This window comes from Miscanthus floridulus, chromosome 9 (assembly GCF_019320115.1).
Source record: "Miscanthus floridulus cultivar M001 chromosome 9, ASM1932011v1, whole genome shotgun sequence".
NCBI classification, from domain to species: Eukaryota; Viridiplantae; Streptophyta; class Magnoliopsida; order Poales; family Poaceae; genus Miscanthus; species Miscanthus floridulus.
Window position 1 is genome coordinate 15938685 of NC_089588.1, and position 11328 is coordinate 15950012.

The 11328-nt window shown below is 41.5% G+C and overlaps 1 protein-coding gene, 1 long non-coding RNA gene and 1 pseudogene across 3 annotated transcripts; 1 reads left to right on the forward strand and 2 right to left on the reverse strand.

Annotated features, from left to right (window-relative positions):
* Positions 1 to 3409: 3409 nt before the first annotated feature.
* On the reverse strand, positions 3410 to 6733 carry LOC136481428 (uncharacterized; annotated as a pseudogene).
* A 3-nt stretch (positions 6734 to 6736) lies between these two features.
* Positions 6737 to 7885, forward strand: LOC136481427 (uncharacterized). Of its 2 annotated transcripts, XM_066478775.1 has the most exons (2): positions 6737 to 6928; positions 7020 to 7885. In XM_066478775.1, exon 2 carries the CDS (start codon positions 7054 to 7056, stop codon positions 7612 to 7614), a length of 561 nt encoding a protein of 186 aa, XP_066334872.1. In that variant the 5' UTR covers positions 6737 to 6928; positions 7020 to 7053; the 3' UTR covers positions 7615 to 7885. The 2 variants fall into 2 exon arrangements, with proteins under 2 accessions (XP_066334872.1, XP_066334871.1); XM_066478774.1 differs by having other exon boundaries at positions 6737 to 7885.
* A 436-nt stretch (positions 7886 to 8321) lies between these two features.
* On the reverse strand, positions 8322 to 9162 carry LOC136481429 (uncharacterized). Its single transcript, XR_010764713.1, has 3 exons — positions 9095 to 9162; positions 8790 to 8896; positions 8322 to 8603 (listed from the first exon to the last, which is right to left on the reverse strand). It is a non-coding gene; the product is annotated as an uncharacterized lncRNA (long non-coding RNA).
* Between the last annotated feature and the right edge of the window lie 2166 nt (positions 9163 to 11328).

Consider the following 11328-nt stretch of genomic DNA (forward strand, 5'->3'; position numbering starts at 1 on the left):
AATGGTGTTGCTCTCTTGATTGAAGGCTGCCTGCCAGCCCTTTTGTCTAGAACTTCTTTGTCTCCGTTTTCCAAATGTGAACCTTCTGTTGACTATCTTCAGAAATTTACTACTCACTCCGTCCCTGAAAGAATCAATTCCTGGAGTTGTCATAAGTCAAACTTTTTAAACTTTGATCGAATTTATAGAGAAAAACATCAAGATTTATGATATCAAACTAGTACCATTAGATGTATCATAGAATATATTTTCATAATATGCTCATTTCATGTCATAGATGTTATTATTCTTTTCTATAAAATTAGTCAAACTTAAAAAAGTTTGACTTGCATGGATTCTAGGAATCGATTTATTTGGGGAAACGAGGGAGTATTGAGGTCTGAGGAACCCACATGCTTAAATTATAGTAGTAGCACTTAGTTTCCACTTGTAAAACTTCTTTTGGATAATAACATATGAAACATCCATGAACCTGAGTGTCACTACGACAAGTAATACCACAACAAGTGCTCATTCAACAATCTACGTGTCGCTGGTTGATAAGTTGTGTAACATTGTAATTTGTATATAACCACAATATATATGTATGTGTGTGTATTTGAATGGAGCCCATAAATCATTTTTGCATTGGTGCGGTGTGGCCAAATCGGCCTTCGCTGTGGAGCCTGATCCGTTGATGTTATTCTGTACGTATCGACCTCTCAAGTTAAATTCTGAAATACGATTCGCTCAATTCATTCATATATACTCCATTAGTCATGTAATATAATGCATTCTAAGAATTTTAAAACAAATTAAGAGAGAACATAAAAGACGCGTGTACCCTCATTTTATTTCCTAATCAAACTCTATCATCAACGTGATTAATGTTGATTGGTTGATAAATGGAAAGTATTTAATGTAAAATTGGTTTTTGTCATCTAGAATGCATTATATTTGTGGACAAATTATGAATGCTAGAATGCACTATATTACAGGACGAAGGGGGTATAGACACAAATACTGCCTTCTTTCCAAATTATAAGTCACGTTGACTTTTTTGTGTATATCCATTTTACTATGTATCTATACATAATATATTGTATCTAGATACATAATAAAATAGATGTATAAAAAGTGACTTATAATTTGGAAGGAAGCGTCAGTCTAACATCTACGTAGTATCCGGCAAGGAACGCACCTTTGCTTCGCCTACCTCGTTCCTCCATGGCTCCACGGGAGGATTTAGGATTTGGGGGCAGGACCGCAGGAGGTCGTGTCGGTTTCTCTATGAAAAGTGGGCCCCTGCAATTTTACGCGCTAGATTGACGGGCGTCGATTCGGGGCTGTTCGGCTGGTATTAAAGCCGGCTGATAAGCTGACTAAAGTTGTTTTGTTGTGAGAGAGAAATACTGTAGATTCTAGCTGATAAGCCGGCTAAAATCATGCCCTATCAATTTATTGTATTCTTACGACTATTATTTTGGTCATCTTTTCATGTGACTTTGTTTTATCAATTTAAAATTTGAATTTCTAAAAATGACAACTTCAAACAACATTTTGATGAGTTGTACAACTCTGTTGTTGATGACTTTTTCAGCCGGAATCATTTGCTATTTCAAAATATTGTTTGAAGTTGTCATTTTTTTATCAAACAAAGTCTGATGGAGTAATGACCAAAATAAAAGTTGTATATCTTGATGAGTTTTATAAATTTGTGGTTTATGACTTTTTTGTTTGAAGTCATTTGCTATCCAAAAATTCCATCATAGTTCTCATATTTTGAAATAATATTTATAAAAAAATATTGACCGGGCCTTATTGAGCTCAGCCCTCCATCTCCCCCTGCCTGGGCCTGTTTGGTCTACTCTTCCGTGTAGCTCTCTTGACCGTCTGATTAGATCGGACGGCTCACATCACACCCTTAGCCGGTCAAAACCTGGGTCATCTCGGCTTCCTGAACCCTAGCTTCTTTCTTCGTCCCTCCTCCGACTCCTCCACTTCTCCCGTTCCACACGTAGCGGTGGCGCCTGGTGAGCCCCCTCGCGCGTCGGGACTCCCAGATCCAAATCGAAATCGGAAGCCGACTCCAATAGGTCTGACTCCCGACGATATAAGTCGAGGCAGAGCAGATCCCCTCGCTCCCTGTTGTCCTTGGTAAGGTTTGCTCGATCATCTCGTTCGATCCATCCCGTGTTCATCCATCTTACTACTCTCCGCCCGCCGCCATGTCCTTTCCAGCCGTCAGTGGCCGCCGTAGGAGGAGCCGGGACTGGCTGCAGAAGGATGATACAATCCCTACTTCCGACTGGCATCCAGTGACTATGTTGGTACTCGTCGATGGCGAGATCTACTTGGTCAACGCCGAGTTGCCAATAATCCCCGACGACGACCGCCGCAGGCTGGACGAAATCCGGGATGAAGTCCGGCGACAGCGGGAGGATCTGGATATGGTTTTATACGGCCTCAACCGCAAGCGTGCTCGAGCCCCCGCCTCCAGCGATGATGCCATCCAGGGTCTGCTGCGGGAGGCGAGGGCCGGCGACGCGGGGATGCATGCGCCGTGTGCCTGCAGGATTTCGACGCGGACGCCAAGGAGACACTCAGGGTGATGCCGTGCTCCCACGCCTTCCATCCGGACTGTATCTTTAGCTGGCTCCGGGTTAAAGCTGTCTGCCCGCTATGTCGTCACGCCCTGCCCACGCAGCAGCATGAAGACCCAGACTTTAAGGACGAAGACGACTCCGTCGAAGACGACGTCGTAAATCATCAGGAGGAGAGCACACCGGCGGTGACAGATCTAGAGGAGCCCTAACCCTAAGACCTGCCTACAACAAACATTGGTGGAGCCGTGTGTGCAATTGTTGCCAAATGTACATGTACCCAAGCAATCTTAGTATCTATCAGCAGTTCCTTGATCTACTATTATTACTCTACTACTTGTAGCAGAGTTGTAATAATAATAATTCCTAAAAAGAAAGATTGATGTGTTTATCTTCATTCAGTGTAATAAAAATAAAACTAAACAAGAAGCACTGGGTTAGTATCTCTCTTCTTCCTTGACTAATTTATTGGGAGAAAAAAAATATTATACCATAGCTGATAAGTCGGCTTATAATGAGAGTCGAACTGTGTAACGTTTTATTTCTCATCTACTTTAGTTCAGTAACGTTTTATTTCTCTTCATCCTTTGGTGTACTACTCTACTTTTGGCAGTTCGTTTAAGTGACGTACTGGCTCGTTCCGTTACACAAATCCTTCATGTTTGTTTGGTAAAAAATCTGATCAAACTTTTAAAACTTATTAAACTAAAAAAAAATACTAGCTTTCATCAGAACATAAAAAAAGTATGTCCAGACTTATTTTCAAAAATAGTTCCACACTAAATCCCTCCACAAAATTTTAGCTATATTAAACATCCCATCACTAGCTCAAAACACCCCATTCCCTAACTTGAGTTCAAACTTTGAAATCCAAGAAACTCAAGAGGGACTCGATCAAATACCAAGACACCGTCGATGCCAACAAGACGCCCACATAATGGCACGACAGGTGGCTCGGTACAACCGGAAGTTCCTACTCTCTGTCATGGTTTCAAACCATACAGATTGCCAACAGGTTGATGTGATTCAGTGACCCATCACTTGCGTTGCAATGTGTTTCAAAAAGAAATACGAATAATTTACATTTGCCAACAGCCTAAACGGAATCTAAAGCAACAAATTTGTTGTCTTCTTGAGCCACATCAAGATACTTCAGTACACACTCAGGCAAGGTCTGAGCGCCCCAAACTTCAGGTCCTCACACAACTAACGTCAATGGGACCCATTCTTCTTCATCCTCAGAAAGTTAACTAATGTGATTCTGGAGGGAACACCCGTGCCCTGCCTCTTCTTGATGGTAGTTGTCTTCCAAGGCCTCCCATCTCTTACACTGCTCGTGGTCGTCGAGGTCATGTTGTAGGACTGCATATAGACAAAGCCATGGTCAACACTACAGCTGTTCTTCCAGAGGAAGCTGTTGGATTTTCTTCGACTTGGGAAGATACTCACCTCACAAACACCTGGGAAGATACTCACCTCACAAACACCATGCAGAAGCAGCCTCTGAAATGGGTCCTGGACATTCAGCACAAGCACATCCTAGTCACTAGTATCTTCAATGAAGGCCCTAACTCGTTCCTGCAAACATGAAAAGGCGAAGGTGACGTGAGCAACTGACAAGCTGAATCAAATTGGCTGGATGATAAGTTGGTACAAGTGGTGTAAATGAAGTCAAGAAAACCATAATTCTAATAAGTGGAAAAGAAAACTCTGCTCCAGTTTCTAGTGGGCAAAAGAATTTCAGTTATCTAGTATTGATACTAACTTTTGAAACTCGTAAACGAATTTTAGCAAAAGGTGGAAACAAAGTAGTTACAGGGCTTTGGAGAATAAACACCAAAAATTTCTTTAACACACACCCTGTTCGGCTGGTATTAAAGCCGGCTGATAAGCCGGCTGAAGCTGTTTTGTTGTGAGAGAAAAATACTATAGATTCTAGCTGATAAGCCGGCTGATAAGACATCTCTGTTTTTACAAGCATAGTGTCAAACTGATATATTTTTTTATACTGGAAACATAACAGTTATTAAACAGCTATGAAATAAACTTCACTGAATTTTTTTAGTCCAGAAACTACAAGTAACAAACTAGATGTGGTATTGATAAATTATCTACATGTGCTTAGATAGCAGATACAGACATATACAAATACATAATCAAGAACTCTGATGTCTTCTTTACAAGAAAAACTAATTAGCTATGATCCATTATAATCATTTCAATAAATATAAGTCCAAACTTGAGGAAAGAAGGCAGTACTTCATATATTTCAAGCAGATCAGGAAGGAAATTTCTCTTTATTGCTTCTCTAGTTTGGCGATCTATCCGGTGCCAGGCATTCAGCGCAATCAATTCCCCTTCGTCCACATGATTCCTGGGTTTTTGGGATGATCTTTTCATATGTTGCATCAATCTTGCCTACAAATAAGAAAAAACTTGCTAAATACAACTGATCCACAAACTAATGCATGGAGTGATATACAGATCTTCTGTCTCAGTTGTTCATTTCACTAAATTATATTGTGGGCAATGATGAACAGAATGTGGCTAGCAAGAAAGGCATTAACATGCACGTACCTCAGCATCCATGTCAATGCTCCTGAAGGCATCCCATTCACCAACACTTGTCCTGCAGAATGCTGACAAGGGTACTTCCTCACCTGCATAATCATTATAATATAAAGATGAGCTTTTCCAAAGTATACACATGAAAATATCATGCATGTGATGCCCATGATTAATGGAAGAGTGATTCCACGTAAGAATTTGAATGAAAACATGCGATTCATAATACAAGAGCAACAAGCATATGCTTCGACTAAATAATTTTTTAGTATTGTAGTCCATGTGGAAGTTAAAATGGGCATGCTTAACAGAAGACAGTCTCTATGTTTCTGCCACATGCCAACATAATTTAGAGCTTTTCTGGTACACCACTACATGAAGAAATGTAACACTTTTGCAACAAATAGAGAAAGTACAACGAGAATATCTCGACTCCAAAGCTTTTAATAATGTAGCCCTTGTTTTAAAATGGGCATGCTTAAGAGAAGATGGCCTCTATTTTCCTGTAAACACACTGAAGAGTTTTTGTAGCACACGTATACATGAAGCATATCTAAAATATTTACAACAAGCCGTGCAAGTACAACAGCAAAGATTATTGTCAGGTTAGTAAAATTGCATTATTAAAACACTAAAGCAGCATCTGGAGTTTACCCCATGGTGGAGGAGCAAATAGGCCTTTGATTTCTTCAACATGAAGACACGGGACAAGTTCAATCAGCAAACGGTCATTCATCCACTTTCGTGATCTCCGGTTACTGACCTGTATATATAACATTGTCATGTGTAAACCATCAACCGGTGAACCCCTAGTATACACAACAAAAAATGTTTCATTTACATCAGACTTGTATTCCATTACATTAAAGCCTGCAAACATAGAATATGTGATTTTGCACACTTTTTTTTTATTTGTCATCACAGGAGATGCACAGGAAATTTTTGACTTATTAAGCATCACATCACAGAAGAAAAAGGGGTGGCAAGAGGTACAGAAGGCCAACACCAATCAGGATGAGCATCCTCTCACCTTGGTGGCCATGTCCTCGAGGAGTTCAATCTTCCTCTCGATCAGTTGTGAGCGCGACTTGGCGCCATCGCCTGCGCCCATACGCCACAATTTCAGCAAATATCGCTACCTCCGCCCAATTTGGGGGCGAAATCCACATCGCCATCCAAGAGACTGGTAAAGGCGTTACCTTTGGCGGAATCAAACAAGGAACTCCTCCTCCCTCCGCAGCAGATCCGCGCTCGCCATGGCTGGGGGAACCTTCTCTCCCACACGTCACAGTCTCGGGGTCCTGTGACTGCTGCGCGTGTCGATGCGGTCCCCGGTGGTCGGGCAGCGCAGCGGCGGTTGGAGTGGAAGGTTGGGCCGGGCGTCGGAGGACGCGAGATCAGCTGACGGCGATGCTCCGGCGGCAGTGGCGGGTGCGCCTTGTGGAATCGAGGCGGACTGGATTGGGGATTGTGGATTGGGGAACTTTGGAAGGAGAGATTGACAGATTGTGCCGGCTTTCTTGACTGTCTGATTAGATCGGACGGCTCACATCACACCCTTAGCCGGTCAAAACCTGCGTCGTCCCGGCTTCTTTCTTCGTCCCTCCTCCGACTCCTCCACTTCTCCTGTTCCACACATAGCGGCGGCGCCTGGTGAGCCCCCTCGCGCGTCGGGACTCCTAGATCCAAATCGAAATCGGAAGCCGACTCCAATTTGGAGGTCTGACTCCCGACGATATAAGCCGAGGCAGAGCAGATCCCCTCGCTCCCTGTTGTCCCTGGTAAGGTTTGCTCGATCATCTCGTTCGATCCATCCCGTGTTCATCCATCTTACTACTCTTCGCCCGCCGCCATGTCCTTTCCGGCCGTCAGTGGCCGCCGCAGGAGGAGCCGGGACTGGCTGCAGATGGATGATACAATCCCTACTTCCGACTGGCTTCCAGTGACTATGCCGGTGCTCGTCGATGGCGAGATCTACTTGGTCGACGCCGAGTTGCCAATAATCCCCGACGACGACCGCCGCAGGCTGGACGAAATCCGGGACGAAGTCCGGCGACACGATATGGTTTTATACGGCCTCAACCGCAAGCGTGCTCGAGTCCCCGCCTCCAGCGATGATGCCATCCAGGGTCTGCTGCGGGAGGCGAGGGCCGGCGACGCGGGGATGCCGGAGGAGTGCGCCGTGTGCCTGCAGGATTTCGACGCGGACGCCAAGGAGACACTCAGGGTGATGCCGTGCTCCCACGCCTTCCATCCGGACTGTATCTTCAGCTGGCTCCAGGTTAAAGCTGTCTGCCCGCTGTGTCGTCACGCCCTGCCCACGCAGCAGCATAAAGACCCAGACTTTGAGGACGAAGACGACTCCGACTCCGACGAAGACGACACTGACTCCGACGAAGACGAAGACGCTGCCGCAAATCATCAGGAGGAGAGCACACCGGCGGTGACAGATCCAGAGGAGCCCTAACCCTAAGACCTGCCTACAACAAACATTGGTGGAGCCGTGTGTGCAATTGTTGCCAAATGTACATGTACCCAAGCAATCTTATTATCTATCAGCAGTTCCTTGATCTACTATTATTATTACTCTACTACTTGTAGCAGAGTTGTAATAATAATAATGATAGAAAAACTGTGCCTGCTCATGGTACAGTACATATGTTCTAATCCAGTGGATGAACTTTGCTTCGTTGTGCTATTGTATACTACTATGACAAATGGTAATGAAGCATTAACTACCTGCTAATTCATTACTAGTAAATAAGCCCAGAAGGCTTAGATACAGAGGTGAGTCTGTAGCTTTTTTAAAAAGACCACAATAAGATACATATGGGACTGATTAAAAATAAAAACGAGCACACAACTAAGTAACATAGATGTAGGGATGAAAACGGATCGGATACGGACGGATAACACCGATATTACATTTGTTTTCATATTTCTGTCCGGATTCGGATTCGAATACGGATAGTGTCAACTATGTCGGATATGATACGATTGGATATCAACATCATAAATATACGATTTGAGTATTCGGATACGGATACGGTATCGGATGTTGGATATCCGAACTCGGATACGGACATATCTCAACCACTCTAAACGGATTCGGTTTCGAATACGGTCGGAAAATATCCGTACCGTTTTCATCCCTACATAGATGGCATCAAAAATCTTTGCATCTGAAGGACTAATTTATTAGCACGGACAATGCTTCAAATTATTCAAAAATGGCAAGGGCATAAAAGTAGTGTTTATATTGAATGCTACAAGAAAGAAACTTCTAAAGACGACAAACAATTCATCGAACACCTGCATTCATTCTCATATGGATAAGACACATTGGGAATATGCTGAGTGGCAGTGACACATATTCCTTGAAGAAATGTCTCAACGCTTACTGAAATAATGCTATTTGGCGATAGGTCCTTCACTGTAAGTATAAAACCATACGTCCTGCAGAACAACAACACATCCGGTAATTAGTTTACAGGCAAAACCAGTTAATTGGAAATGTAGATAGCTGTTTATGATTTGAAGTTTGAAAGACCGAACAAAGTTGCTATTGGCATAATACCAGACTGAACTCCTTCACATATGCAAATATCTAAAACTGAATTTGTAAGCAAAATTAAATCTTACTCGTCTAAGATAACTCTGTTAGCTGCAGAGAAGGCTTAGAAAATGAGCTTAGCATATTTACTTTTCAACCATCTTGTGGAGTCCACCAAGTTTCTTCAGAAATCACCCTGTTCAATAACAACACATAGCATGACCATATAAACAGCAGAAAAATAAAGTGAAGTACCGTTTTTGCATAATAATGCTGCACAACTCTCAGTCTGGTTGTTTTATCATTGGCTAACACATCACTTTTACTAGCTCTTGATCTTTTTAGAAGAAATACTTTTGGTACTTACAAATGTGTGGTTTTGTGGAGTACTTACGAATTCTGTATAAAGTGCTGCATATCAAAGGCACGACTCAAAGAATTTTCCAGCTCAACTTCATCTCTGCACATACAAACACACACAACTGTGATCCTCCAGTTGATCATAATAGTAACGTGAACCATGTATTTAATTGAGGTTCAAAAGATGAGCTTTAAATGTTAATCCAAGTCAGAAATAGATAATAAGTGGAATCAGGTAGGACCATAGATGCATTTGTTCAAGGGAGAACTCCTGTCATTTTTCTTCGAAAAATATAGATGCAGCTGTTGGAGGTTGCAGTTATTTGTTAAATAAACATTATACTGGCTGTTGATACTTCAGGTTAATAATTTTCAGGTGGAGAAGGATGCTTGTTGCTTTGAAAAGTTGACCAATGTTTGATGGTTGTTAGGAACATATAGGCTATTTCAGAGTTCTGAAACAGTCTGTTTATCAGGCTGTCAATCTATTACAACACAGTGGATACAGACGAAACAATGAATTATCATGATTTTTTTTTCCAGATTTCAAGTTTTACCAGTCTGTTACATCCCAGAGTTCGCAAAAGAACAAACTTTTGTCAGAGTTTGTATATAGTTACATACAGAAAATAGGGAAAATACATCTTCAGCATTCGGAAGAAAAAAACTACTCTCCAGTAGTGACACCTTTAGGTTCACCATTCACATAAAACTAATCACCTACATAAGGTATAAATTATATACTCTTCAAAGAAAAGAAAATACATCTTCAGCTATTATAATTTAGTATCATATAAGCATTGTGAGTTGAGTACCAATGAAGTTTCCCCAAATAGAGCATCGCTAATGTAGAGGAACAAAATTGGATTCACCATTTTAGAGCCTCGGATGAATTATTTATATAATATAAACATAATATACACAATTAAATGATTCTGGAGGATGCCAATACAAGGATATATAAAGAAACAAGTTTCAAGTCAATTGGATTTTTTCTATAGATTTTGAAAGCTCTTGAATGCACAAGCACAATTGGACAGGATGAGAAGCACTAGAGGCGTAATTTAATCCACCATAGAAAAGCAAACGAGCTATTATTGCCGATTGATCAATCCTCTGTGTTTCGCTGCAACTAATGAATTTAGAAAGTGCGCAATAGGCTTGGATTCCTCAGCCTCTGCTCTCTTTTACTGTTAAGCTCAAATTTTTGGACTTGAATCGAGTGCACGTTTGGAATGGCCAAATGGAAATTAACTCACTGTTTTAGTGTGTACTTCATTTAGATGTGCTAACCATAGAGTTGTCAACAAGACACACTAACTCAAAGAAAATTCAGTGATTGCAAATAGGTACTAAATTAGCACCAACATTCTAATGACTCAATTTAACTGTAGGTACAGGAAGTCATTTGCTAACTTTGTTATAGCAAAACTGGTGTCCTAAGGATCTAGTGCATGGAAAGAGCAAAAAAGCTTCAAATGACAGAGGATACAGACATACAGTTTGAAACTTACAGTCAGTACAATTGCAAACGATCATGTAAAGGTTGATTTGTGTCACATCCACGGCGTGAGTCTGTAAAGTAATGGTGTACTCAGTAATCACCAACTCTAGATATTGAGGTCAGGTAGTTTAGCTTGTTGGACATTCTTGGATATTTACTAGCAGCACTTAGCAGCCTAATTTTGTAGCAGAAACATTCCAATTCTTAGAATTTTGGGATGTCAAGGACATAGATGCATGTGAGTTAAGGATGCAGGCAGGCACTAAATAATTTATGAAGCACGATCTGACAGCTTGTGATTCCAAATTAGTTTATGCATTTCCAAATGCTCAAGGAAAGCATGGAAATGCTGAACATGTCGCCATAGGATTAACTAGTACTGAGTAATGGATGAATGTCTTTGAGAAAGGAAGGCATACCAATCCAGGAGCTTCTGCTAGTGTTGTTGATGTGCTCCTTATCGTCGTGGCCTAAGAAAAATGGCCAAATACAAGTGTGAAATCATCAATATTTTCAGGTAATTTGGGCCTGTCAGCAGATGAAAAATAATGCATCCAACAGAGTTATCAACATTATCATTCAATTTTAGGAGGCAGCTAGGTAAACTATTGAAAATACTTAGTAAATGCTTATTTAATTCTGCTATGGAAGTACTTATACTTAGTATTCCTGTAGTTGGCTGTCGTATAATTCCAAGTTGGGCTTGGGCTGTATTTGGGCTAGAACTGCAGCTGGCCTGTGCTACTTGGGATGAAAAAATTGGT

Excerpts from the sequence above, each read along its gene's own strand:
- LOC136481427 (XM_066478774.1), top strand. The coding sequence starts at position 7,000 with ATGTCCTTTCCGGCCGTCAGTGGCCGCCGCAGGAGGAGCCGGGACTGG.